Consider the following 26,474-nt stretch of genomic DNA (forward strand, 5'->3'; position numbering starts at 1 on the left):
ATAGGGCAAAAAAAAAAAATGTAGGGTTAGTCATAACTTTAAAGAGTTCTGTTTGTGGTTTATTGACAGTGTCTGTCATTTCACTATGAACACAATTGTGAACTGGATTTAACCAATGGTAGCAATGACTGTGGTTTTCTACTTCAGACCTAGATCTAAAAAAATAAATTACTCAGATTATCTGCCAGAAAAAGTAAGGGGTACTTTAGAGTATTGTGAGCAGAGAGAGAGGACACATATAAAGGAAGGAGAATTTATTATCACAGGCAGTACTGAGGTATGTTAGTTTCTATCAGTGCAAATCTGGGAAAGATATATTCCTATTGTGTAATAATAAAATACAGATTCATATCTTGCTCACAAATTGTGGCCGGAAACATGACTTGTTAAAAGGAAGTAATGATGACATTGAGGTCAAGGAAGCTGATTAAAAGGAAATATGAATATGAAATTCCGTTTAGAAGGGAAAACAACGCTTACTGCTTCTGACAAGATTGAAAGGTAAGATTTTTCATTCAGAAAATAATCCCTTTTCAAATTACAATTTCTCAGATTTACTACCTCAAATAATACTTAAGGATTTTTTAAAATGTCACAAATAGTATGTACATATTTGTTTCCTTTCCTTTGAATGTCTTGATTTAACTTTTTGTTTGAATGCAGGTAAAAAAAAGCCTTTGGATTTCTTTCACAAGTATATCTATAAATCTATTATCTCTACTAAGTAAATTTTCTGTGTTAATTAGATGAATGTAGTAGTTTTTATTTCTCAGGTCCCAAATGAAATCAGTTCAAATGAAGATTCTATTGTGCTCTATAATCTGTCTCATTCATAGAAGCTTCATGGAGAAAATCTTACATTCAGTTGGAAGTCAACCATATTTCCCCATATGTTTCTTTTAAAATTTTCTTTAAACAGGTAGTATAAAAGATAATAGATACATGTTATATTATTATTATGTTTGGATTGTCACACAATCAGATGTTTAAACTATATTTGGCATTCTTATAATTTTGCATTTACAGTAGTTATAAATACAATCCCTTGTTTTTTCTTAATACAAATTAATAACATTCTGACAGTTGTAGCTATGAATCAGTGTGGAAAAGAACAACAAAGATCATAAGGGTTCTGGAGGCTAAATCATATGATGAATAGCTAAAGGAACTACTTATGTTTAGTCTAACGAGAGAAGGCTTAGAAGGGACATGATAGCTATCTTCCAATACTTGAAGGGCTGTCACAGGGAAAAGGGGATTGATTTTTTTGCTTACTTCTATACACTTTCCATGTAGCTTCTGTCTGGAATGAATTATTTTCAGATAACTATATTTGATTATTTCACAGTAATGAAAAGAGTTTCGATGTCTGCCACTGAAGTCTACTGCCAAAGATACAACACTGCAGAAATGAAACATTAGACAAAAAATGCTTATTTTTTTCTGGTGCTTTCTATCGTTTGTGGCAAGAGTAGAAACTGGTGATATTACTGTTACTGGTAAGCTATGTCATTACTCTTACTGCAAATCTTCGTTGTTTGATGTTTCCTTCTCAGCTTTCCTATAATGCAGAGCTCCCCAACTTCTCCAGCAAAGTGGGGGAGGCAGAAGTGGTATTCAGCAGGTTCTGACCAGTTCTGCAGAACCAGTAGTGGAAATTTTGAGTAGTTCGGAGAACCGGCAAATACTACCTCTGACTGGAGATTTTACAGTATCCTTCCCCTGCCACACCCACCAAGTCATGCCCACAGAACTGGTAGTAAATAATTTGAATCCCACCACTGAGAGAGAATGGTTCTGCCTGAGTGGCCACCAAATATGCCCACCCCAGCTCCATTTGCGCTTGTCCACTGCTCATGCAAATGGGGATGTGTGCATGCTCCCTGATCACTTCCACAGCCTGGTTCCGAAAAAGCTCACGGAGCAATAGTGGGCCATGGCCCGCGACTTGTGGATAGAGGACCACTATAAAGGATTCTGTTTTTAAAGATATTTTCCTACCTAAAGTGTTATCTTATATCTTTCACAGAAGCAGATTTTAATGATTTCCAGATAGGGAGGGCTTCCTAGGTCAGGAATATGTATATTTCTTGTTAGCTACAAAAATCTATTGTGCATGTCAATAAACAGTATAAGGCGTTTTCAAGAATACATATATTCTTGTCATTATTCACCTTTCAAAACTGCATCCTCTTCATAAGTTGGTCTTGAATAGCAAACAAGAGTTTTCTTTTTCTTAAATATGCTATCTATACATCTTTTTTCAGCCTCTGATGATAAAAAGATTTCAATTCAAAGATTAAATGCATAGAACACACTTCATCTGAAAAAAAAAAATCTGAGTTTAATTCCCAACATTTCCTGATCATTCTGGAAGTTCCTGTTAGAAATCCTGGAGAAACATTATCAATCAGTGTTGATCGTATTGAGATTGATAGATTCAATGCATATTAAAGACATATTGAAGATCAATATGTCTTTAATATATGTTGAATCTATGGAATCTTTGAACTAATGCTGAATCAGGTAAAGACTCTGCAGTCTTAGTCCAACATCTGTTTTTAGCAACTCACCCATTTTTTTCTGACATAGTTGTGGTATATTTTAAACTGCAGAATTTTCTTTGAAATGGTGCTATGCTGTATAGTTTGTGGGGAAACCATTTCCTCATTTGCTTGAACATTGGCCTTAATTCATCTTTTGGTACCAGTTTTTTAACAATCTCCTCAGATCTACCAGGCAGATGATGGCTTTTAGGCTTCCCCTTATAGGAATTGGGAGAGGGGGCTTAATCAGGTTTCCCCCCTTTTATGTGCTGCCAAATTCATTCAGTATGAAATAAGACGTGTGTGTGTGTGTGTGTGTGTGCGTGCGTGCAAGCATGTTATTTTCTTTTCAAGTAAAGTGAGGGAAATGAACTGCTATTTTATGACCTATGGATGCTTGGGGCATACAATGTTCTCAATGTGTCATGCCCTGTTGGAGCCTGAATCCGAGGAGGAAGACAATCAGCTGACAGAGTGGGAGAGTAGCTCCATTGGCTGTGGAGGAAACTGGGGAAGGGCAAAGTCAGGCTGGGCAGAGCAGGGAAGAGGTAGAACAAGGGAGAGGGGGTTCAGAGAAAGACCAAGGCCTACCCCCTCTTCATCCTAGGGTATGCAGGGCAGAACGGAGAAGAGAGCAGCATGGTGAGTTGCATGACTTACGAAGGAGGAAAGGGCCCTGGTTCCCTTCACAAGGCACACCTAGGATGAAGTTTAAAGGGAGGGACAGTTGTTGGGAACAAACATTGAGTTTATCTTGTGTTGGCTGCAGTTATCTGAGTTCTTGGCATCCTCCCAACCGGTTTGATTTACTGCCCTGTTACTTCATTTCTGGAACTCCATATCTTGCTCTGCTGGATTTATTACCTTATTTTGCCTTGTTGGATTTATAGTTTAAAGTTTTCAGTTTGGACTGGAATATCTGCAACCAAAAGCTGGTGCAGGTTCGTGGGAGACCTTTTCTCCAGACCAGAAGGTAACTGGGTCATTGTGGGCAAAGTTGGAGCTAATAAAAGAACTCTGGCTGTATTGCCTTGGTGCCATGCCCCAGGTCATCAAATAAGGTTTTGATATCAGAGGTCTTCGTGGCTTGTTTTCAAGCTGTTTGAGAGGATTTAAGGAATGCAGCTTGTTGTCTTATTCATGGCTGTAGAACTAGTGCTGGCAAATATCACACACTGGCAAATCTGATGCCTTATTGTTACTAGTTGAGAACCCGATTGCTTCTCAAAAGCAAAGGCCTACATATGTTCCTGGAGGCATATAATAACTAAAATGTCCTTTAAAAAAATAGTACTGACTTCTTTCATTATTTTCAGATTGCCTTAAAAAGCATACCAATGTGAGGTATAGAGCCATCAGCAACCACAAATTTATTGTATCATGTGACCTGCCATCTGAAGACACTACATCAATTTACAACCATTCTCCTCTTTATGAAAATCATGTCATGTGGTTCCAGCAATCCAGTGATGGAGGAGCCACTGTGATCCTCAGTGATAAAACTGCCAATCCTACTCCTTTGGGGAATTCACTCTGGTTTAACCCAATAAAACCCGAACATTCTGGAATATACATCTGTATGAAAAGGTTGGTTGTGCTGTGCAAATGAGCTTCTAATTTGCTCGTGTTTTACCATCCCAACAATTATTTCTTAATTATTTTGGAAACAATTTGTGGATGGTGGTGATAGAAGAAGTGGTTTGGGCATGAAATTATCTTTATCCAAAAGAACTGGGAATTAATGGTAATAATTGGGATAGATCATATCCTCCAATGCCACCCAGAGTCCTTTGGGTAACATGGGTAGCTATATAAATTTGACAAATAAATATATAATAAAATGAACGAACAAATAAATAAAGACATGTTAAATTATTTAATCATTTTAACTATGCCAGTAGACGAAACCTCTACAATAAATAGCAGTCAGGCTTTTTATTTTAATCTGATATGATCTACAACTAATTATTTGTAAAATATGTTTTTTTCATGTAGATAACATTTTATATTAATCATAATTCAGAAAAAGAATGGAAGCTATTAAGCTATTAAGAGTATGTATGCTGTGTAGTGTGATCATAGCCATATAATTTTATGAATGATATGATACTGTATAATATAATTCTGGAACAAGATAAAAATAAGCCAGGATACAAAACTATCCAATGATAGTGAACAGGAATTTTTACTCAAGCAACTGGGAAGGCCACATTTTCCATACCGTTTTGTGCCATGTCAAATCTACAAACCTCTATGTCAATTTCTTCCATAAATAAAATCCCCTCTACAATCTTAGGATATACTGGGACATTATAAATATAACTGTTTTCAAATATTTTAATAATACAATGGTACTTTGGTACTCAACTACTTTGAAACTCATCAAACTTGGTACTCAATGCATTTCAACATGAAAATGTTGTCCGGTACTTATCGGTTGTTCGATACATCACAAGCTAGAACTTGTCAGTGTCAGCTGCCGTGAGACTCGCTACATTATTCCATATGGAAAAATTTGTTTTGGTATTCATTGCACCTTCTGGAACCAATTAACAATGAGTACTAAGGTACCACTCTACATTTCAAGTTCAACAATATATTCAATTTGTTTTTTCTCTTCCTGCACAGAATTAGTCTCTGGATAATTTCACCTGACATTTCTTTTTGCGTCACACAGGGATAACATATCACCATGTGTCAATATTTTAATAACTGTTCAAACAAAAATTATGGCTAATTGTTCAGTTAACAACATAAATGACATTTACCTCTACGTGGACCAAGGAACATCCATTGGTTGCCCAGGGAAAAACTGTTACTCTAATTTTCAACAATCACCAGTGAAATGGTACAAAGTAAGTTTCTTTTAAGGTAACAATTCCTTTGAATCCATTCAATTGCTGTGCATTTCACACCAAAAAGCTTTGATTTGTTTGAAAAATTATAGAGAGATTGTCACTATTTCTACTGGAATATTTTATTTGACCTCCAGTTTAACCTTTTAGCCTAACATTCCCTGGTTTCTTGAAAACCTAAGCAACTTTGGATCTTGTTAATAGTTGGATGTACATTCAAGATTAGCCAAGGTCAGGTACTATAGGTGCTGCTACTGGATGGGCAAATACAAAGCCCTTTAGTTTTAATTTTAATTTCATTTTAAGAGCCATGGTGGTGCAGTGGTTAGAATGCAGTTTTGCAGGCTAATTCTTTCACCTGCCAGAAATTCGATCCTCACCAGCTCAAGACAGACTCAGTCTTCTATCTTTCCGAAGTCGGTAAAATGAGGACACAGTTTGTTGGGGGCAATATGGTGACCTTGCTTAGAGAGGGCTGTAAAGCACTGTGAAGTGCATATAAGTCTAAGGGTTATTGCTAATTGCTGTTGGAAAGGTGGGATGGGAAAGGTTGTAGGATCTGGTTTCATGTAGAATAGAATTTCACAATCTGGCACTCTTTGCTTATAATGGATCACAATTTGTGCAGTTCCCAGCCAGCATGGTCAAAACCAAAATGGGATTCATATGAACTGGAATGCCACATATCTGGAGTGCGCTGGTACAGGGAAGACTATTGCAGGAAGAAAAGCAAATTAAAACTCCTTTTTTTCATCCAAATTCTTTAATCGCACCCTTCATGACTGATAATCATGATAGTTTTATAATTCATTTGAGGATCAGAATACCAGTTGCTATGAAATATCTGAAGAATTTGTGAATTTGTACATTTCAACCTATCATAATATTTGAGTTGTTCATTTTTATCTTCTTGTAGAATGGAGTACAAGTAAAACTTAAAAAGAAAAGACCTGGCCTACAATTCTACCATGATAAACTAGTGCTGCGTTCTGTGTATGATAAAGATAATGGCACTTATACATGCGATTTCATGTTGACTGACAATGGTATACAATGGAAAATGAGAACAATACTAAATGTGCATGTTATCTGTAAGTCACTATACATAATCCAGCATAATAAATAATTTCATGTAGTGCTTTACATTCTGGCAGTAAAATAGGTGTTAGGGTATACTATATCAGTCTTATTTAGAGTTTCTTAATTTTGTTAAATTATAATTATATAGTAATATTCAATTACTATTTCAATTATTTGCTTATCTTTGTCATTCCTGAATGGTCTAAGCCAGGGATCCCCAACCTTTTCGGCGCCGCGCCCGGTTCCGGCGTCAGCTGGCGCCGGCCCGGTTCGGCGTCAGCTGGGCGCCGCCATCTTTTTGACGAAAAATCACTTCCGGTGACGTCAGGGAGTGATTTTCGCCGACAAAATGGCGCGCCAGCGCTTCTGGTGAGCTTTTTCGGGTAGAAATGGCTTTCTACCGAAAAGCTCACCAACAGCGCTGGCGCCGCCATCTTTTTGACGAAAAATTGCTTTTTTACCAAAAAGATGGCGGCGCCCAGCAACCAGCGGCCCGGTAAGGCTTGTTCCGCGGCCCGTGCACCGGTCCGCGGACCGGCGGTTGGGGACCCTGGTCTAAGCAGTTATAACATTCCCTGAAAGCAATTTACTCAGAAGATACAAACATGGGTTTTATAAACTTTTTTTAAAAAAAGAAAAAAAATGAGATCTATGTGGTAATAAATAAATAAATCACTGATTGCACTTCTTTTTCAAAATGGATCTAATTTTATTTTGGAAAACTTTGCAAGAATGCATTTAGATAATTCTTGTTTAAGATTGATGGAGCTAATTTGCAATGGTAGATTATTATAGCAGTCCAATTATGCATGCTAAGATGATTTCAGTGGAAAGTCATATGGAAAAAGTCCTGTTGAAGGAAAAGAACCAATTTAAACCCTGTTATGCCAGTTACCTTGCAGTGTGTGTGTGTGTGTGTGTGTGTGTGTGTGTGTTTGTATAAGAAGACTAGGAAATTTCCTGCCCATTAGCAGTTTGAAAGCATGAGTAGATAAATAGGTATCACTTTGATGGGAACAGCTTATAGTCATGGTGGCCATATGTCCCAGAAATATCTTTGGACAATGCTGGCTCCCTCAACCAAGAATGGAGATGAGCACCACCCCCTAGAGTCAGAAACGACTGGACATTACTAGGAAATACTTCAAAAAAATCATTATTTTTATTTTATATAAGCAAATAGTTTTTCTTTGCTCTCTGCTTGATTTCAAAAATCTGTTATCTATCAGGCCTATGGAAATAACTCTTCTGCTACTTGGTTGAGACGTCAAAAGTAGGGCAACATAACATTGTGTGCCAGTGTGTCAGTTGGTCATGTGACTGGTTGTTTGTTTGAAGCTATATTTAAATTCAGAGCAGCTGATTGGTACTCTTGTTGATTGGTCATTCAAATGGTCTGGTTTCTTATGTAGTCCTATGCTGGATTAGATCAATATGTTTGTTAATTGTTCCTATGGTAGAATACCAGGCTTCAATAAATTCACGTGTATGGCGGATGTTGGCATGGCCAATAATTTTTGTTCCTTTCCAATCAAATTGAGAAGGTTTGTTGCAACTTTGATGGTTTCAAATGAACAACCAATCACACAACAAGCTGACCACACCGGCACACAAGGCATATACAAGCTAAAGAGGAATAGGCCAAGAAAATCCTGCTGATGATATGACCTAGTCTGATAATGAAATGTTCAGAAATTAAATTGAAACAAGTTTGGAGAGCAAACCACTACCAAAATCTAAAACCCGAGCTACATATATTTTCTTTTATTTCCTAATTATTATTTTTAACTTCTAACACACCGTTTTTCATGTTTTAGCAAAAGACACTATCCATCCTCCAAAGGTTTTGAATCCGAGTGATGGGATGACCCTTGAAGTAGAAATTGGTAAGATAATTAAATTTTCACATTTATTTTGCAACCTATGAGACAATAAGTATCTTACATTGACTGCATTCCACTCTAAGCTAGAGCTTAATTTTAGTGAAAATGGACTAGCTGTAGGTACTCTTGGATTAATTATTTTATGATATAAATCACAGATTGCCTATTGTTTTAGCAAAACAGCAAGATTCTATTCTGAAAAGTTGGAGAAAAGTTACAATTCTTTTTTTTTTAAACAAATTTTATTAATTTTGAAGACAAACAAAGCATCATTAGACATTAAAGACATTAAACCTCTTTCCATTATAAATTTTTACAAGGCATATAAAACATTGTTTTATACAATATAATTCTAATATATCCCATTTCCACTTAAATATTTTTTAGCAGATTTCTTATTATTTCTCTTTGGTCTTATTCAATTACATTTCTTCTATATTTATCCATTTTATACTCATCATATTCATATTTCCCTCTGCCTTGTTTACAAATATTCTTCTCGCTTTCTCCCAAGGTTTTATTAAATCTCAATCAAAGATACACACACAAAACACAAAAACATAAAACTTCTTTTTAAAAAGTAGCTTGGCCCCGGATTACCTCTCTTTGTATGGACTTCAATTAAATTCATGTTCAACTTATATGCCATTACCTATCTTATTACCCTTCTATATCTTCATTATAACTTCTCCCCGCTTTCCAAATCATTATATTTGTATCTTTTGTCCATTCTTTTCCAATTATCCATTTATCTCATTCATATTAGAAAAAAAAAAGATTTCTCCTGAAATCACTAATCGAAGTATGATGCCTTTCCATCGCTCCCCTAAATTTACATTTAAGGTAACACCTAGTTCCTTATCTAATTCTGCTTAGTACATTCTACTTACTAAAATAGTAAATCCATAAAGTAATTAAATATATAATTAAACATTAAATCTCATAGCATTCCAATTATCTATTTCAAAAACAAATACCATAATAATAAATTCATACAAACATCCACACAATAGTCAATTAAACTCTATACTTAAACTAAATATTTTAAACATTCCTTTTAATATTTTATTAAATCTTAAAATCTATCATTATTAAACCTTTAATGTTTTAATCTTTACTTAAGTCTTATAAAATTCTAATTTTCTATTTCTAATACAAATACTACAATACTATCATGTACCTTGCAGAAACATTTTGGAACAAAGTTATGCATTACCCATTATCCCTAAAAAAAGATTTCTTTTCCACATCTTGTTTCATACCTTTGTGGCTTTTCCCCCCCTTCTTCCTTCCTATCTTATCCCATCTGGTCTTTTTACCCCCCTTAGCTTCCCCTCTCTGTTCTATTTCTCTTTTCTTTTGCTTTCTAACATTGTATTGATTTTGCATCTTATTTTTCTCTTTCTTGGATATTTTTTTAAATCTTATGTCCTTTTTAATCAACTTTGTAAACTCGTTAAAGATGGCTTCTTCTTCTTCTTCTTCTTCTTCTTCTTCTTCTTCTTCTTCTTCTTCTTCTTCTTCTTCTTCTTCTTCTTCTTCTTCTTCTTCTTCTTCTTCTTCTTCTTCTTCTTCTTCCTCCTCTTCCGCTTCCTCCATTAATTGCTGCTGTGTTTGTTGATAGGTGGCAAGCGCCATTTCTAAAAAGCGAAAAATTTCTCTCACACCGTCTTTACCTTCTTTTTTTATTTTACCATATTCCTCTCTCAGTTCATCAACAGATAAAGCCATTATAAACCTTTTCTTCTTCTTTTTTCTCTTCTTCTTCTTCTTAAAACAACCAAGATAATTCAAAGCTTGAAACAATTCCCCAAAATCCCAAAGTCATCAAACAATCCAAACAGAGCACAAAGTTCTTCACACTTTTTCTTCCTGGGGTAATATCAATTGGCAAGGGGAAAAAAACCCAATCTGTATTTTAAAGTCTTATTGCAATTAACTTCCAATCTCAAAATCTTCCAGGCATCTCCTCCAACAAAATCTTAATAAAAATTTTCCTTTTGTCCTCTCCCTTCCCACTTATAACAGAAAGCTTTAAATTTTACCTTCTGTAAAATAGCAGGATTTTCAATATCCATTTGTTAAATCCATGTGGAAGGAGAGTAAACTTTCTCTTTAAGCACTTTCACTCGCCGCTTGTAAATCTCTTCTGGAAACAAAGTATCTTTCAAAAAATCAGGATTTTCAGGATATTACTTGTATCTTATAGTCCCAGTTCAGCCAAAAAACTTTCGCTTCAGAACTTTCTCCTTCTTCCTCCAGCACAATCTTATCCAGCTGTCAGCTTCTTTGTGGCAGCCATTGCTGACCGCCGCTCCACCGCCTTGAGAAAAGAGGGTTAAGCCGGGTGGGGAAGGGGTCTGCGAAAACCCCAACCCCCTGTCCAGATCCCTCCTATCTTCGGCTGCCTCTACGGGGCAACCTTAGCCTCCAAACCCGTCCGGATCGGAGGCACCAAGACGGCTAGCGCAACAGGGATCGCGCAGGATCGCGAATCCCTGCCGCTGCCGAAGCCGACAAACCGGAAGTGAGAAAAGTTACAATTCTAACTCCCAGCTGGTTTCCATATGTACATTCACCAGTTAATAACAGTAGCTTAATGATATGAATTTGGTAGAACTATTGCAGTGTATGGATTCAAGAGTATATTATCAGAATTTTGAGGGGCTAGACATTATGTTTTAAACAGTGGTGGGATTAATTTTTTTATATTACTGGTTCTGTGGGCGTAGCTTGGTGGGCGTGGCAGGGGAAGGATACTGTAAAATCTCCAGTCAGAGGTGGGATTTGCCGGTTCTCTGAATTACTCAAAATTTCCGCTACCGGTTCTCCAGAACTGGTCAGAACCTGTTGAATACCACCTCTGATTATGATCTTTCTGGGGAAAACTTTTTTTTTAAGATTTAGACTAGTTAAAATGTAGGTTAGTGTCTTTTGTGCAGCCATTTTAATTGATAAATTCCTCATTCAAAGGTCCCATTTGGCACCCTTCTTCCCACTATCTATGTACAACATATTTTTGTCTTAAAAAATGACAGATGTTTGACTTTCTGGTTTGTGGAATTGTTCACCCTTCAAGGTAGTCCAGGCAAGAACCTGGAGTACTAACTCTATCTTTATTGAAACGTAACATAATTTTGGAAATCCAAAAGTACCTTTCATCTTTATAGTCCATGAAACTAGAAGGGTCCCTCAAAAGGATCCCTTCTGAGAAGTTTGCCATGTCCCATTACTTCTGTGGACTGCCTCTTATCTAACCATTGCCATCTGCAGCTCTTTGTCCTTTCTCCTAAACTCATTCCCACACACCATAACAGGAATGTATAGATTATTATTCTATAGCAATTTGTTCTATTTAATATGTATCCATAATATTACATTAGAAGACACACATTTATCATTCTCCAAAGCACCTGAGGGCAGGACAAGAAGCAATGGGTGGAAACTAATCAAGGAGAGAAGCAACTTAAAGCTAAGGAGACATTTCCTGACAGAGCAATTAATCATTGGAACAACTTGCCTCCAGAAGTTGTGAATGCTCCAACACTGGAAGTTTTTAAAAAGATGTTGGATAACCATTTATCTGAAGTGGTATAGGGTTTCCTCCCTAGGAAGGGGGTTGGACTAGAAGATCTCCAAGGTTCCTTCCAACTCTGTTATTCTATTCTATTTTATTCTATTCTATCATATCAAATGCAACATTTTTCAAATATGTCACTGTTAAAACCTATTAGGAGATATATAATTTGGTGTATTAAGGCATCAGGCTACAAACTGGAATTTTGTAAATTCTAATCCCATTTTAGGTATGAAGCCGTTCACACTCTCACAGCCATAAAAAGCAAGAAATGGCAAATCCTTCTGAAAAACCTTGCCAAGAGTACTTCAAGTGTCCAAGCAGTTGCTAGGAATCAAGTCTTACACACACACACACACACACACACGCACGCACACACACCTAGTATAATTATTATCCTATGTGCTTCAATATCACCTCCTTTCCACCAAATGCATGAAAGTTAAATTGGAAATAGTGTGTGATGAAATCTGATGAAAATAGTAAATATACTAGTCTTTACGATGTAACAAGATTTGTTTTTGTGTAAAATAGACCATAGTTACACGTGTTATTTTTGAAGACCCTTTGTATACGCTACTTAATATTAATAATCTGTGGATTTTCAAGTCGTATATAAAGAATCTCATAACCATTTACAAAGTACTCTAAATATTTTCAGATCCATGGAAAATATGCATATTGTTTTTCCCCACCTTCATCTTTGTTTTTTAAGGTCAACCGATTGATCTTGAATGCAAAGCACAATTTGGTTTTGAAATGAATGTTTCCTCCTCACTGGAGTGGTACCGAGAAACCAGTAAAAGCAAGCAACTGATACAGCAAGAGAGGTAGGGAAAGAAAGTGTCTGAATTGAAAGAAACAAAAGAAGAGAGAGGGGGGGGGAGGGGAGGGGAGGGAAAGGGAGAGGAGAGGAGAGAGAATTTCCCAAAATTTGTAGACCAGTGATTATCTATCTGAAATTCTAAGAGTCCAGGTGCTCCTTGGAGGTCTTAGATGCATTTCCCAAAGTTGTCATCGAAATGTACTTTTTAATATTATATTATTATGAGTAATAATAATATTATTATCTGAGTAATTAGATTAAATGTAATCAAAGTTACTTTTAATCTCAGTTAGATGAAATCCAGTTTTTAAATCCCAAATATTAATTATTAATTTTTTAAAAGGATTTTAATCATCAAAAACCATCACAGGTTTTGGGAGGCATGATTTCTGACATGTTATTCAAAGACAAAATGTGGTCATCAGTATGGAAATTGTTCTGCATCTCAGACATAAAATACTGTATATGTCTTCTTATACATTTACCACTATGAAACTGCAGATGAAATTACAATTAAAAAAAAAAATCCAGTACATTCTCTGTTGCCATCTTAATTTTCTTTAACTTGCCCTACTCTGCGGACCCTTAATTCTTCTTTTATTTTTGCAGTTAAAAAGGACTTTGGGTTTCTTGCTTGTTCATTTTTTATACTTGCAAATAAATATAGCAAGCAGAAAGGTATATGTACATGCAGAAGTCAGCATGTTTTAGTAGGTACATTATGAAATTAAAATTTGCAAATTACAGGGTCAGAAGCATAGGATTGTGGCCTATTATGTTTCTCTTTCTCTCTTTCTCTCTCTCTGTCTCTGTCTCTGTCTCTCTCTCTGTCTCTGTCTCTCTCTCTCATCTATGAAATTTATATAGCTAGCCATCTCTCAAAAAGCAACTCTGGGCAATGCAGAACAATCATGTGCATTATCCCTCAGTTCATATCTTGCTAAATCCTAATGTGGTTTGTTGATTTTAGGTCCATAACTTTTTCTAAGGTTAGTCATTTAGTTTAGCAAGCTTGTTTGGGGCTTAATTTTTCATTAGCTTTAATCAGTTGCATATATTCTGTAACATATGAATTAGCTATAGGAATTGGGGGGATTTATATAAAATGGGTCAGTGCTTCGCATATTAAGATTCTTACTGGAATGATGGGTTATAGAAGAAATATATTAGTATTTGAGTGGTAGATTCATGAAGTGGCTTCTGGAAAACCGTGTTGACCAAACATAAATACCGTGTTTCTCATATAATAAGGCCGGGTCTTATTTTTTTTTGAGCCCCGAAAAAATGGCTAGGCCGTCTTTTCGGGGCGTGACTTAATTCCCCCACCTTTCATCTTTGGGCGGGCGGACGGCGATGGCTTGGATGTTGACCTCGGCGTTGGTGGGGCACTTCGTATTGGGGTCAACGCAGGCAGCACCATATCCGGGTGTGCAACAAAAGTACTTCCTAACAGCAAGCCCCCCCACCATTCCCGCCCATTTCGCATGTTTTAATATAGGCCTTAATTTGGGGGGAGGGGCTTAATTTCATTTCATGCCTATAAAACATGCTGGGACTTCCTATTGGGGGAGGCCATATTGTTGGAGAAACAGGGTAGAGTTCTTTCTTGTTAAAAAAAAAACAAAAAAACCAAGAGTTTCAATGTGACTGGTAGATGCGACTGCCACAATTTTTTATTCTTTTTTATTTCTTTTTTTTATTTTTATTTTAAATTTTTTATTCTGACATAGAAAGAATGCTCTATACATATTTAAAATATTTGTTCTTGGGTATCATGAAAAGCTGCAAATGTCTGCACATGGATGGGAGCATGACTGATGATTGATGAGAACATTATTCTTTTTAGAGTTCATCCACAGGGACTGGATGGAGAAACTTTTTCTCTTACCTTCAAACTGATAAAAGTAACTGAAGAAGATCTAAACAGCCACTTCATCTGCTTGGCCCAAAATTCTATTGGGAATGCTACTGGAGTGATCAAACTTAAGAGGCAAACAGAAAAAGGTAAAACTGTCAAAACATTAAGATAATATCACTACTCTACTTGACCTCATTAACATTTTTCTTTGGTTTCCTGACCTATTATTTTATGGGGTAAACATCTGCATGAATTTCATGAGCCTTAGTCTCAATTTCCTATTATAAAAACAGTTCCAGTTTCTCATGCCATACTGTGATAGCTGCTGTCCTTCACCAACACAATATTTTCTAATGAATCCATATATTCAAATGCAGAGTCTATAAAAAGGGCTGCCAGGTCTCTGTGAAGTTAGATTGTGAATGACAAGAAGACAACAGGTTTCCTTCCTTCCTCTCTTCCTCCCTCCCACCTCCCCTCTTTCTTTCTTTCTTTCTTTCTTTCTTTCTTTCTTTCTTTCTTTCTTTCTTTCTTTCTTTCTTTCTTTCTTTCTTTCTTTCTCTCTTCTGCAATGCATTACGAAGAAATACAGATAGTCCTCATTTAATGACTGCCTTTTTTTTAGCAATCATTCACAATTAAGATAGTGAGGAAAAGTAACTTTGCAATCAATCCTCACCTTTACAACCTTCACAGGTATGTGAAGCAAAACAATTTCAAAATTAGATCATAAGCAGTATTTCAGTTTCACTCAGTGACTGCTTTGCATAATGACTAAGTTGTGATTGGTATGTGGTGTGTGAGGACTACCTATATCTGGCTTATCAGATGAAAATTCCACAGCTAAATATATTTATCTTGGATAAAATTAAACAATCTTCCTTGAAGGCAGTTAAGAGTTCTTGAGGATCTTGTGAACAACTGTCACCACAGCATTAACTATAGATAGATTTAGTTTACTTCAGGTTTTATCTTCAGTATATCAGAAATTGCAAAACAACTAACTGGAGTTCTAAGGCATCAACCATTTGCCATACTTTAATGGATTCTAGAGAAATACAGCGGCTTATTGTGATTTTCTTTTCTGTCTCAAAAATTCTGATAGAAAAGCAAGCCACTGCACTTCTTGTGTCTTTTCGCAGATGTTGCATGGTAATTAGTGAAATTCAGGCTGCAATAAATTGACTGAAATCTAGTACTAAAGAAATAAAAAATTCCAATCCACAAAAGAGGATCTAAATCTAAGTGGATTTAGATCTTCTAACTGTTTGCCTAAAATAGAAGAGTTTAAGGTCTTAAGTCTAAGCCTTCATGGACACCTCTATAAGTTTTGGATTTTGGATATTTATATGAATGGAAGTACAGTTTGCTGATGCACCTGAATAGAACTACCTCATGTGATTGTGATATAAACGTGTATTCTTCAACCAAACAAAATTTATTGCTCTTTGAAATACATCTATTTCTCCAGTGGACAAGTTCAGGTTACCATCCATCATATTTTTTCCGACTGTCATATTTCATCTTAAACTTTACTATTAATCATTAATTTTCTATTATGTTTTCTCTTTTTCTCTTTTCTCCTTAGCAATCCTTTTCTTGCTTATTTTGTGTGGCACTATTATTATACTACTTGGAGGGGTTTCAGGAGGCCTGCTGGTTTATAGGCACTGGATCGAACTTGTATTGTTCTATCGGAATTACCTAGCCAAAGATGAAACTCTGAGTGGTAAGTACATTTGATTTACGATAGCATTTATTGGCCAATTTACTAATGGGAGAAGATTGGTCAATTCTACTGGTTCTTAACAGTTCTCTCTCTCTCTCTCTCTCTCTCTCTCTCTCTCTCTCTCTCTCTCTCTCTCTCTCTCAACTTACCTACATTTGCTCCTACTTCACCCATTGTTTCTAAGTATCTTAACTTGACATATTGGGATCTCAACAACCCATTCCCAAATACTGAATACTAATACAATGTATACAAAATATTTTTATAAGAATCTCTGTTTGTAGAATTAAACATCTCTCTTGACCCAGTGAATGAAATATTGGATTGAAATGTAAGAAACCATGTTTCAAATCCTCTCACCCCCATTCCTAAAGCAGAGGTATACTGCAACAATATTCAACAATATTCTATAAAATTCAAATAGTAGCATTTAGTCATCATTTGGAAAGAAATGATTATTAATAAGCCCTTAAGTATCAACTTATAACTCATCAGTCAGATATGGTAAAGGAAAATTAGGGAAAGTTAGTCCTAGGAAGGATGGAATTTTCAGAATGAATCAGGCGGTACCAGAAAAAACCCAAACCAAAACACTGCACACACCCACATTTCTTAAAACTAGATATAATCATTTTAAATACACAGGAAGCAAATCTTTATCAAAGTCATCTGAAAAATCTGATGAACTCTTTTTTCCATTTCTTTTATTAAATTCAGTTAATGGAAGCTTCAACTTTCAAACATTTCAAATGTTACCATATGACATCATTGAACAAAATAAAAACTATAAATAAAATACTGTAGTTGAATTGTAATTTTAGAAACAGAGACAATAGGGAAACATTGGGCAGATTTCATAAAAATATTGGAGAAAAAGAGAACAAAGAATGAGGGAAGAATTGTCACAGTGTTGTCATGTGACATATTGGGACTTTCCCCCTCTTCGTTAAACTGGGGCGGGGCGGGACCATCATGTGACGTATCCAGCCGATGGGCCGTGAGTTTGACACCCCTGGCCTAGATACATACACACGGCTGTTATAGAATCCTGTTAATGAGGATGTTTTTAAATATTAGTTTACCACAGAGGTATTAAATTCAGGAAATGAATGTAGGTCAAAACTTTTCATTTTCTAAAAAAAGGAAAAAGAGAATTTTCATGCCCCCCTCCACATTCTTTTGATCCTTTTTTAAAAAAAGTTTCTTTCTCATTTTCAGGCTAAAGATAAAACTTTCTATATAGCTATTTTTATAATAAAAGTATATGATCAGTTTTAAAAGTGAGTTGTATAATAAATTTTCGGATACCTGAAAGGAGCTGGTAACTAAAAATATTTCATTTCTTGTGTTCTTATTGTCAAACAATTCTGATTTTTTTTTTTTTTTGATAAGCCAGCTGTGAATATAGAACAAACACTCATCAGTGATCTATGGAATTAAAAATGTACAGAATTAAGAAGTGAAAGATAAAAAATAAAGTGATAATTTTTATAGACAAACCTGCACACAATATGCATACACACACATTCATAAACACTTAGCATTAACATGGCAATTTTTTTGCTTATAACTCACCAGTTTGAAAAGTTTATGCCCCAAATTTCAGAGATAAGCAGGAATTTGAATCAAATATTAAGGTGACCAACTTTTTTACAATGAAAAGGAGAACACAAATAAATTGAAGAAAAAAACAAAGCCACTTGCGCACGGCGCACTCTTGCACATAGTGCACTCTTGCGCATGGCATACTCTCTCAAAACAATTCTCCTGTGTGGAGCGCATGCGTCTCATAATCGCATCTTGCCATACTGTACTGAGCCTTGATGAATCGTCATGTCAAATACAAATACGTCACATCACACACAACGGATCGGATCAACATCGATCAAATATGGAGATTTACAGATTAGTCTTCAAATATCAAAAAGGAGGACATGTAGGAGGACACTTTTCAAGGGAGGACAGAACTTACAAAAGGAGGACTGTCCTCCCTAAAGGAGGACGGTTGGTCACCTTACAAATATATCTACATAGCATAGATCAGTTCAAAATTAAACTATCAGGCTCTGACGTAGATTTAAATATTGAGTACTGTCTAGATATGTTAAAACGTCAAATAGCTGTGAATTCTGCAAGCTGAAGCCCAAACCTAGTTGGAGAGTACCAGGTTGATTAAGGGTGATTAAACAACTTCTTGAAACTTAAGAAGTCACCGATAGTCCAAATCGTGTGATAAAAAAATAGGATTAAGAAGAATATGAATCTTATACTGTAGATGTGTTCTACATAGAATTGCTCATCTGGAAACTACAGCTGATTCAAAATGCAGCAGTGCAGATGGTAACAGGCCTTTGTTCTTATGTCCATGTATTATTACTGTGATATGAACTATGTTTGCTGCTAGTTGACTTCTGGATGCAATTCAAAAGCTCTTCATGGCATAGGTCTATGTTATTTGAAGAATTGCCAATCTCCAATTGTTTCTGCCTGTGTTGTTCATTCAGGCAGAGAGGCTGCATTTTACATCTCTCCATTAAATATTATTATCTTGTGGGATCAAGGAAGTGTGATTTCTGTGATGTTATTCCTTCTCGCTAGAGTTACATCCCTCCAGAGATAGGATTGGTGCCCAGTCTTCTGGGATTCTGGAAGGATTTTAAGATTTGGCTCTGTGCACATGCCTTGAATTAGTGTGCCTGTGAAATCCCTGTTGTTTTTTATTAGTATGATTGTTTTTAGTCTAGGCTATCTTGTTTATTTCATGCTTTTAACACATTTTGTAATTTTATGTTTGGATAAATTTTGGACTGGGTATCCATAATAAATTTCATAAATAGCAATCATAACTGTTTGCTAATATTATTTGCACAAGATTCTTATACAGTCAATATAAAATGCTTTTGTCATATTTGTATCTAAAGGTGATGACCCGGAAATATGTTGTCCACTAAAAAGAGATTTTTGTTTTTATGTGAAAAACTGAATAAAATTTGTGTATGTATGTATGTATGTATGTATGTATGTATGTATGTATATAAAATGCTTTGATTTTTGTGTGTTACAAATTGCCATTCATAACTTTTCTGTCTGCAATTTCTGAGCACTGGTGCTCTGTGCCCATTTACATGTTCTGCATGCTGTACTTTAGCCTAGATATGGGAATCACTTCATTTTCTATAAGAAAATGCTCCAAGATCAGAATGTGTGACCATTAGTGTATTAAGAATATTGATGCAATTGTTAACTCACTGCTCAGATGGCTTACAGAATTTGTTTTAAAGCAGCCTCTGCTGGTAAAATGAAAAATGGTACAATTTTCCAGTGAGATAGATCAGCGTATTTTAAGTCAAAGAATACTGTGGCATCCTAGAGTGCTTGAAATTTCAGAAACCTTGGTTTAATGCCCTCTTTGTCCAGTAAGGCACAATGTTGTGGGCAAATTATGACTTTTGGACATTGTTTGCAGGTAGCAGTAGTAATACCACTTCATAGTGTTTCACAGCCCTCTCTAAGAGGTTTACAGAGTCAGCATATTGCCCCCAACATTCTGAGTCCTCATTTTACTGACCTCATAAGCAGAGGTGAAATGCTTCCGGTTTGGCCCGGTTTGGCCCGGTTTACCTTAACCCAGGGTGGACAAACTACGGCCCACGGGCCACATCCGGCCCGGTTGGTCTGTCCAATGCGGCCCGCCCTGAAAAAAATCGCTGCCATTGGTCTGTCCAATCCGGCCCGCCCCAAAAAATCGCTGGGCGTGGCGTATTGCCCTGTGCTGCGTGGCCCCAAAGCTGCAAAACAGTGCAGAGCGATCTAGGGTAGGAAAGAAAAGAAATTTGCAAAGGCCTCGGCTGGGAGTTCGAAATCACCTTCGAGTGCGACCTCTCCGAAGGTGAGTCCCCGCCGATCCCCTTTTTTCCGGGGCTTCCAGGCTTAAACTTTGCAAAGGCAAAGCTTGCAGGCTGGAGCGTCTTCCCGCCGAGGAGCGGAAGGGTTCCACCCGCGGGCGGGCGGGCTGCTTGGAGCCACCTAAAGCTGGGCCGCTGCTGGTGGAGCCTTGCTCTGCCTTGGTGCCTTGTTTCCCGGCTCAGCGGTCCTGCTCGGGCGGCACTTTAAAAGCCTGCTCCCAGCACCCGAGCAACTTCCCAGCAACTTTCGGCTTCGTTTTAACTCGCGGGCGCTCGTGCCTGGCCCCGAGCCGCGGGCTTCTTGGAGGAGGCGACCCGGTGGCGCTCGGGCTTTCCTCCGTCGTGCGGCTCGGGCGAGGTGCGAGCGCCCACGAGTTAAAACGGCCGAAAGTTGCTGGGAAGTTGCTCGGTTTTCAGGCTTCCAGGGCTTTGCAAAGGCAAAGTTTGCAGGCTGGAGCGCTTCCCGCCGAGGAGCGGGAAGGGTTCCACCCGGCGGGCGGGCGGGCTGCTTGGAGCGGGCTGCTGTGCGGCTCGGAGCGGCGCGAGCGCCCGCGAGTTAAAACAAAGCCGAAAGTTGCTGGGAAGTTGCTCGGATTTCCGGAGCTTCCAGGCTTAAACTTTGCAAAGGCAAAGTTTGCAGGCTGGAGCGTCTTCCGCCGAGTGGGAAGGGTTCCGCCCGGCAGGCGGGCGGGCTGCTTGGAGCGGGCTGCACGTGCGGCTTGGGGCGGCGCGCGCCGCAAAGTTAAAATGAAGCCGAAAGTTGCTGGGAAGTTGCTCGGATTTCCGGGGCTTCCAGGCTTAAACTTTGCTTGGCGGCACTTTAAAAGCCTGCTCCCAGCACCCGAGCAACTTCCCAGCAACTTTCGGCTTCCTTTTAACTCGCGGGCACTCGCGCCTGGCCCCGAGCCGCGTGGTGGAAGGAAGCCCGGTGGGCGGGCAGGCAGGCTGCTTGGAGGAGGCTCCGGGCTTCCCCTCCGCCAGGCGCGAGCGCCCGCGAGTTAAAACAAAGCCAAAAGTTGCTGGGAAGTTGCTCGGGTTTCCGGGGCTTCCAGGGCTTTGCAAAGGTAAAGTTTGCAGGCTGGAGCGTCTTCCGCCGAGGAGCAGGAAGGATTCCGCCCGCGGGCGGGCTGCTTAAACTTTGCTCGGGCGGCACTTTAAAAGCCTGCTCCCAGCACCCGAGCAACTTCCCAGCAACTTTCGGCTTCCTTGTAACTCGCGGGCGCACGCGCCTGGCCCCGAGCGCGCGGCAGAGGGAAGCCCGGTGGGCGGGCAGGCTGCTTGGAGGAGGCGACCCGGCGGTGCTCCGGCAGCAGCAACAGGCAGTTTCGCCCGGGCTCCACTCAGGTGTCCGGCTGGGGCTGTCAGGAGTTGCTACCGCCGGCGCAGCTCCGTGCGGCTCCAGTCCTGCATTGCCTTGGGAAGGAAAAGGCAAAACCAGGAGCTGCTGAGCCTGAGCCTCCGGTGCCACTGCTCCCGTTGCAAAGCACCGCCGCGGCTCTTCCTTTTTGCCTTTCCTTCCCGAGGCAACGCGGACTGGAGCCGCGCGGAGCCGCGCCGGCGGTAGCAACTCCTGACTCAGGGGCCTCCGAGGGAGGGGAAGGAGGAGAAGAGGGGGAAGGGGGCAATTCCCAAAAAATCTTTTGCTGACCCGGCCCGTCTGTCAAATTTTAAAAGTCAATGCGGCCCCGAGCCAAAAAGTTTGCCCACCCCTGCCTTAACCGATAGTAAAAAGAAGCTACCGATTCGGGTGAACCAGTAGTAAAAAAATGCTACCGGTTCAGCTAAACCGATATTTCCGATGATCAGCTGGGCGACAACCAGCTGTGGTGCACGGTTTAGATTAGCTAGAAAGCAGGAAATCGTTGGATTTCTTGCTTTCTAGCTAATCTAAATCGCGCAGCACAGCTGATCCCTCCTCTTTGCTGTTGTACTTACCTTGTAAGGCTTCAAAATGCTTCTTTTTTTCAGCATCCAGGCTTCCTTGAGGTCCACTAGGCCAAAAACCCAGGGGGTTGCTGCAAAAGAAAAAATACTTTTGACTCCCCAGTCACATGACCACATAGCCATGCCCACCCAGTCACATGACCACCTGGCCACGCCCACCTAGCCATGCCCACCTAGTCACGCCCACAGAACTGGTAGTAAAATTTTGAATCACTGCTCGTAAGGATGAGACTTGAACTGCCAGCAATCAGCAGAATTAGCCTGCAATACTCTGTGCCACCATTGCAGGTACATAGTTTGTATGAAAGAAAAGGCATGTATATTTGTTTGATAGTTATGAAATTTTCATTTGGAACTTCAGTGTTATTTTCATGAGTCAGATTTTGTAAATAAGGAATTAGAATAAGAAAATAATTTTGTATGAGAGATAGCCTTTTTTATTTTATTTTAATTACTATTTTATTTTCATAACAAGAATTAAGTAAGAGCCTGTTTGAAGATAGCGAGGCTCTGTATAAAAATAAGTTGAAATCCATATCTAGGTCAGTTTTCTCATCTCATCTACCCACTGAATATAGTTCATCTACATATGTAGGATGGTTTGTCTAACACAACATTTAATACGGTTTTGATATGAAAAGATACCCTAGCTATGGTGATATGAAAAGATACCCTAGCTATGGTGGCTGTTTTTACTTCTTATACAGACTTACACACAAAGGGATACTCATAAAATACACCCATTTACATAAGCACACTGTTGCCAGAATATCTCTGCTTTCCCTGATCTTCCTCGCATTGTCTGAGTAAACATGGTGGTAATGGCCAATTCAAACAAAACATTTCTCTCCATCTCTCTGATTTAGGAAAGATTTTCCTTTCCTTCTCCTTTGCTTCTCCTCTCCTTCCTCCTTTTTAAATTTCAATGCCCATTTGCTTCTTTTCATTGTCATTATTTTAATTAATTCATTTATTTTTAGACTGGAAGGAATTTGATGCTTTTGTCTCCTATGCAAAACCGGAGTTCACTGAAGCCAACCAAGAACCATGCATTGAGGAGCAGTTGGCTCTAGAATTTCTTCCACTCATTTTAGAACACGATTATGGATATAAGCTATGTCTTACAGAAAGAGACATCCTTCCAGGTGGAGGTATACTATTTATTTCTTTGATTTCATACAATAGCTAAAATAAAATAGCTGCATCAATACTTTCCATCATAGAAAAGAGACAGCCTCGTGTCAGGGTGATGTTAAACCTAGCATCATTTGCAAATACAGGTAGTACTTGACTTACAGCAGTTCATTTAGTGACCATTTGAAGTTATAGTGGCACTGAAATAAGTGACTTAGGATTGTTTTTCACACTTACGACCACTGCAGCATCTCCATGATCTTGTGATCAAAATTCAGAGGCTTGACAACTGATTCATATTTATGACAGTTGCAGTGTCTCAGGGTCATATGATCCCCTTTTGCGACCTTATGACAAGCAAAGTCAACGGTGAAGCCAGATGTCAGGTTTCCAAGTGATGAAATCCATTTAAAAAGAATAAAACAAAGTCCATTTTCCAAGGCAATTCTTTTATTTAGGAAAGGATCAAATTGGCAAGTCCGTGGTAATTCCAGATCTGACACAACCCGGAATTACCCCACAATACTAGAATTTAGAAACAATCCCCAAAAGTCACATTCTCCAATAAAAGTTATTCAACATTGCTTCATGTCATAAATCTCCACCTCAAGGGGCCTAAGCATGGATAGCTCATTTTCCCACGGGAAGAAGAAATACCTAGCTTAAACAACTCTCTCTATCTCCTCTCCTCCTCCCTTAGGAATGTTGCAAGCCCGAAACCCTTCCCCCCATGACTGCCACAGAGAAAGTAAGAAAAAGAATATATACTAAGCCTAACTAAAATGGCTGCACATATATCAATTTCAGGCTTGACACCAGATTCACTTTAACAACTGTGTTTAGTAACTTAACAACTGCACTGATTCACTTGACCAGTATGGCAAGAAAGGTCATAAAATGGGGCAAAACTGACTTCACAATGGTCTCACTTAGCAACAGAAATGTTAGGGCTCAATTGGGGTCATAAGTTGAGGACTGCCTGTAAAAATCAAACCCAAACCCAAATCGTATTTACTAAGATTTGACCAGTTTGAATAAAATACAGCGGTTCTGTAAAAAGTCATTGACAGTATTGGTCAGTGGAAAATACAAAAAAACACAGACTCAATCCTGATCTAGAGACAGTCAATTAGCTGCAAAGAAGGAGGAGTTTCAGGTTTTACTTCTCAGATTTAATTAGCGTGCTTTTTCAGAATGTATTGTTTTGGTTGAATTTTATACTGCTTTATACCTCTAGTTCAAGGCATAGTTTCAAAGACGTGAAAAAAGAAAAAAAAAACACGTTAGTAATCATGCTCTCTTTTGCCAGCCTACACTGACGACATTGTAAGTGCCATGAAAAAGAGCAGGCGGGCCATCATCATTTTGGGTCCAAACTACGCTAAGAATACCCAGGCTCTCTTTGAACTTGAAGCAGCAATCAACACTGCCTTGGAAGATAAAACAATGAAACCCATCCTAGTACAAGTTGAGACTTTTCAGGAACCACCTTCATTATCTCCTAAGGTGAGGAAAGCCCTCAGGATTTTGCCCAGGGTTACCTGGAGAACATCTACCTCCCCTTCAGCTAATAAGCAGTTCTGGAAGAAATTACGGTATCACTTGCCAGTGAAACATAACAACAGTGCCTTGGACAAGTGGCCTACATTTCCCATCAGCAACCGTTGGTGTTGGTAACAGAAAATGAGAAACAAAGGGATGAGCAAGTAGAGTATAATATGGCAGAGACCATAGCTCAATATTTCAAAACTCTCCACAGCTATAAATGATTATTAAATGGTAGAGTTGGGAATTTGAGAAAGATTCATTTGCATTTTATTTATAATATGGCCACTTTAAACTAAAACTCTGAAAGTTGTAACTCTATGAATGTTGCCACCCATGTTACCAATTGTTGTTTTTTTTTAAAACAAAGCCCATTGAACAAAAACAAACAAACAAAACTATCCCCTAATCCCAAATGCATATTGGAGGAAGTAATGCACAATTTATTGTAATAGAAAAATATGCACTTGATTTACAACTGTGAAGCAAAATGATTCTAATATGGAAACAGGAAGAACCACATTTATCCATAGAAAAATTAGAAATACATTATGGAAAAGCCAAATTGGACAGATTCCCCATCTCTAAGTAGACTCTGTAAGCTACTAGGTAAGTTGATGATCACTTCCGGTTTCCATTTGAACTGTGTCTTTAGTCTTTCATGAAAATAATATAATTATTTAATGCAGTATTGTATAATGTTAAATGAAAATGTACTGTTTGTGCCATATTTATTTATAGACATGCTATTCAGTTGGATGTGACGGGGCGGCTTAACTTGGATTTATCCTTTTAAAGGTGCACCTGGCTGTAATGTATTAAAAGTGACATACAAACACATATACAGAGGGTGAGAGAGAAAAAATACGTAAAATGGAGCAAAACTCGCTTAACAAATGTTTCACTTAGCAACATAAATTTTGGATTCAATTGTGGTTGCAAGTCAAGGACTACCTATATAATGTACCACTTATATTACCATTGCCTATGATTTGTTTCCAAATACAGTTCCAGGTTTTGGCTATTATCTGTAAAGTCCTTGGTTTTTATGAAATGCACTGGAGATGATAGCTACATATATAGCTACCAGCATTTGAATGTTTGTTTGTTTGTGTAATGAAACCATTCTGATGTTATTATTGTATACTGTAATGAAAATGTACTCTTTTATCAAAGTTTAATATTATATATTGTTTAGATTACAACCAATTGAGGCAATAAAAAAGAAATCTACAAAGCAAAGAAACAAAACAAATAAACAAGTAAAAGTTAAATATCTAAAAGTTAACTATCTCTTGATAGTTCCAACCACATACTGTAAAGTCATGACTGCAAGTCTTGTGACTTCCATTAGGTGTCTCTAACATAACATTTGATGTGTTTTTGCCACCAAACCCAGAAATGATTCACTGTAAGTAAACCTGGAAAAACTACTGTTGGAGGTGGACCTGTCAAATATTTCTGTTTCTGGATTCTTTGTAACTCAGAACATGTGGTGGATTATGTTGTTATAGTCTCGGACCAATAATTGTACCACTAGCCATAAAATTGTATTGTTTCTTTCCTTCCAAATGGAGTGAAAGGCTTCAATT

The 26,474-nt window shown here is 38.1% G+C and overlaps 1 protein-coding gene across 1 annotated transcript; it reads left to right on the forward strand.

The window, feature by feature from the left end:
• The first annotated feature begins 1,352 nt into the window (after positions 1-1,352).
• IL18RAP (interleukin 18 receptor accessory protein) lies at positions 1,353-26,470 on the forward strand. Its single transcript, XM_026666954.2, has 10 exons — positions 1,353-1,499; positions 3,863-4,133; positions 5,224-5,401; positions 6,318-6,492; positions 8,299-8,367; positions 12,657-12,771; positions 14,614-14,771; positions 16,214-16,354; positions 23,184-23,354; positions 24,647-26,470. Exons 1-10 carry the CDS (start codon positions 1,430-1,432, stop codon positions 25,012-25,014), a joined length of 1,716 nt encoding a protein of 571 aa, XP_026522739.2. The 5' UTR covers positions 1,353-1,429; the 3' UTR covers positions 25,015-26,470.
• The last annotated feature ends 4 nt before the right edge of the window (positions 26,471-26,474 follow it).

Source organism: Notechis scutatus, chromosome 5 (assembly GCF_049901735.1).
Source record: "Notechis scutatus isolate UNSWTSFEM ecotype Mainland chromosome 5, rNotScu1.2, whole genome shotgun sequence".
Lineage (NCBI taxonomy): Eukaryota > Metazoa > Chordata > Lepidosauria > Squamata > Elapidae > Notechis > Notechis scutatus.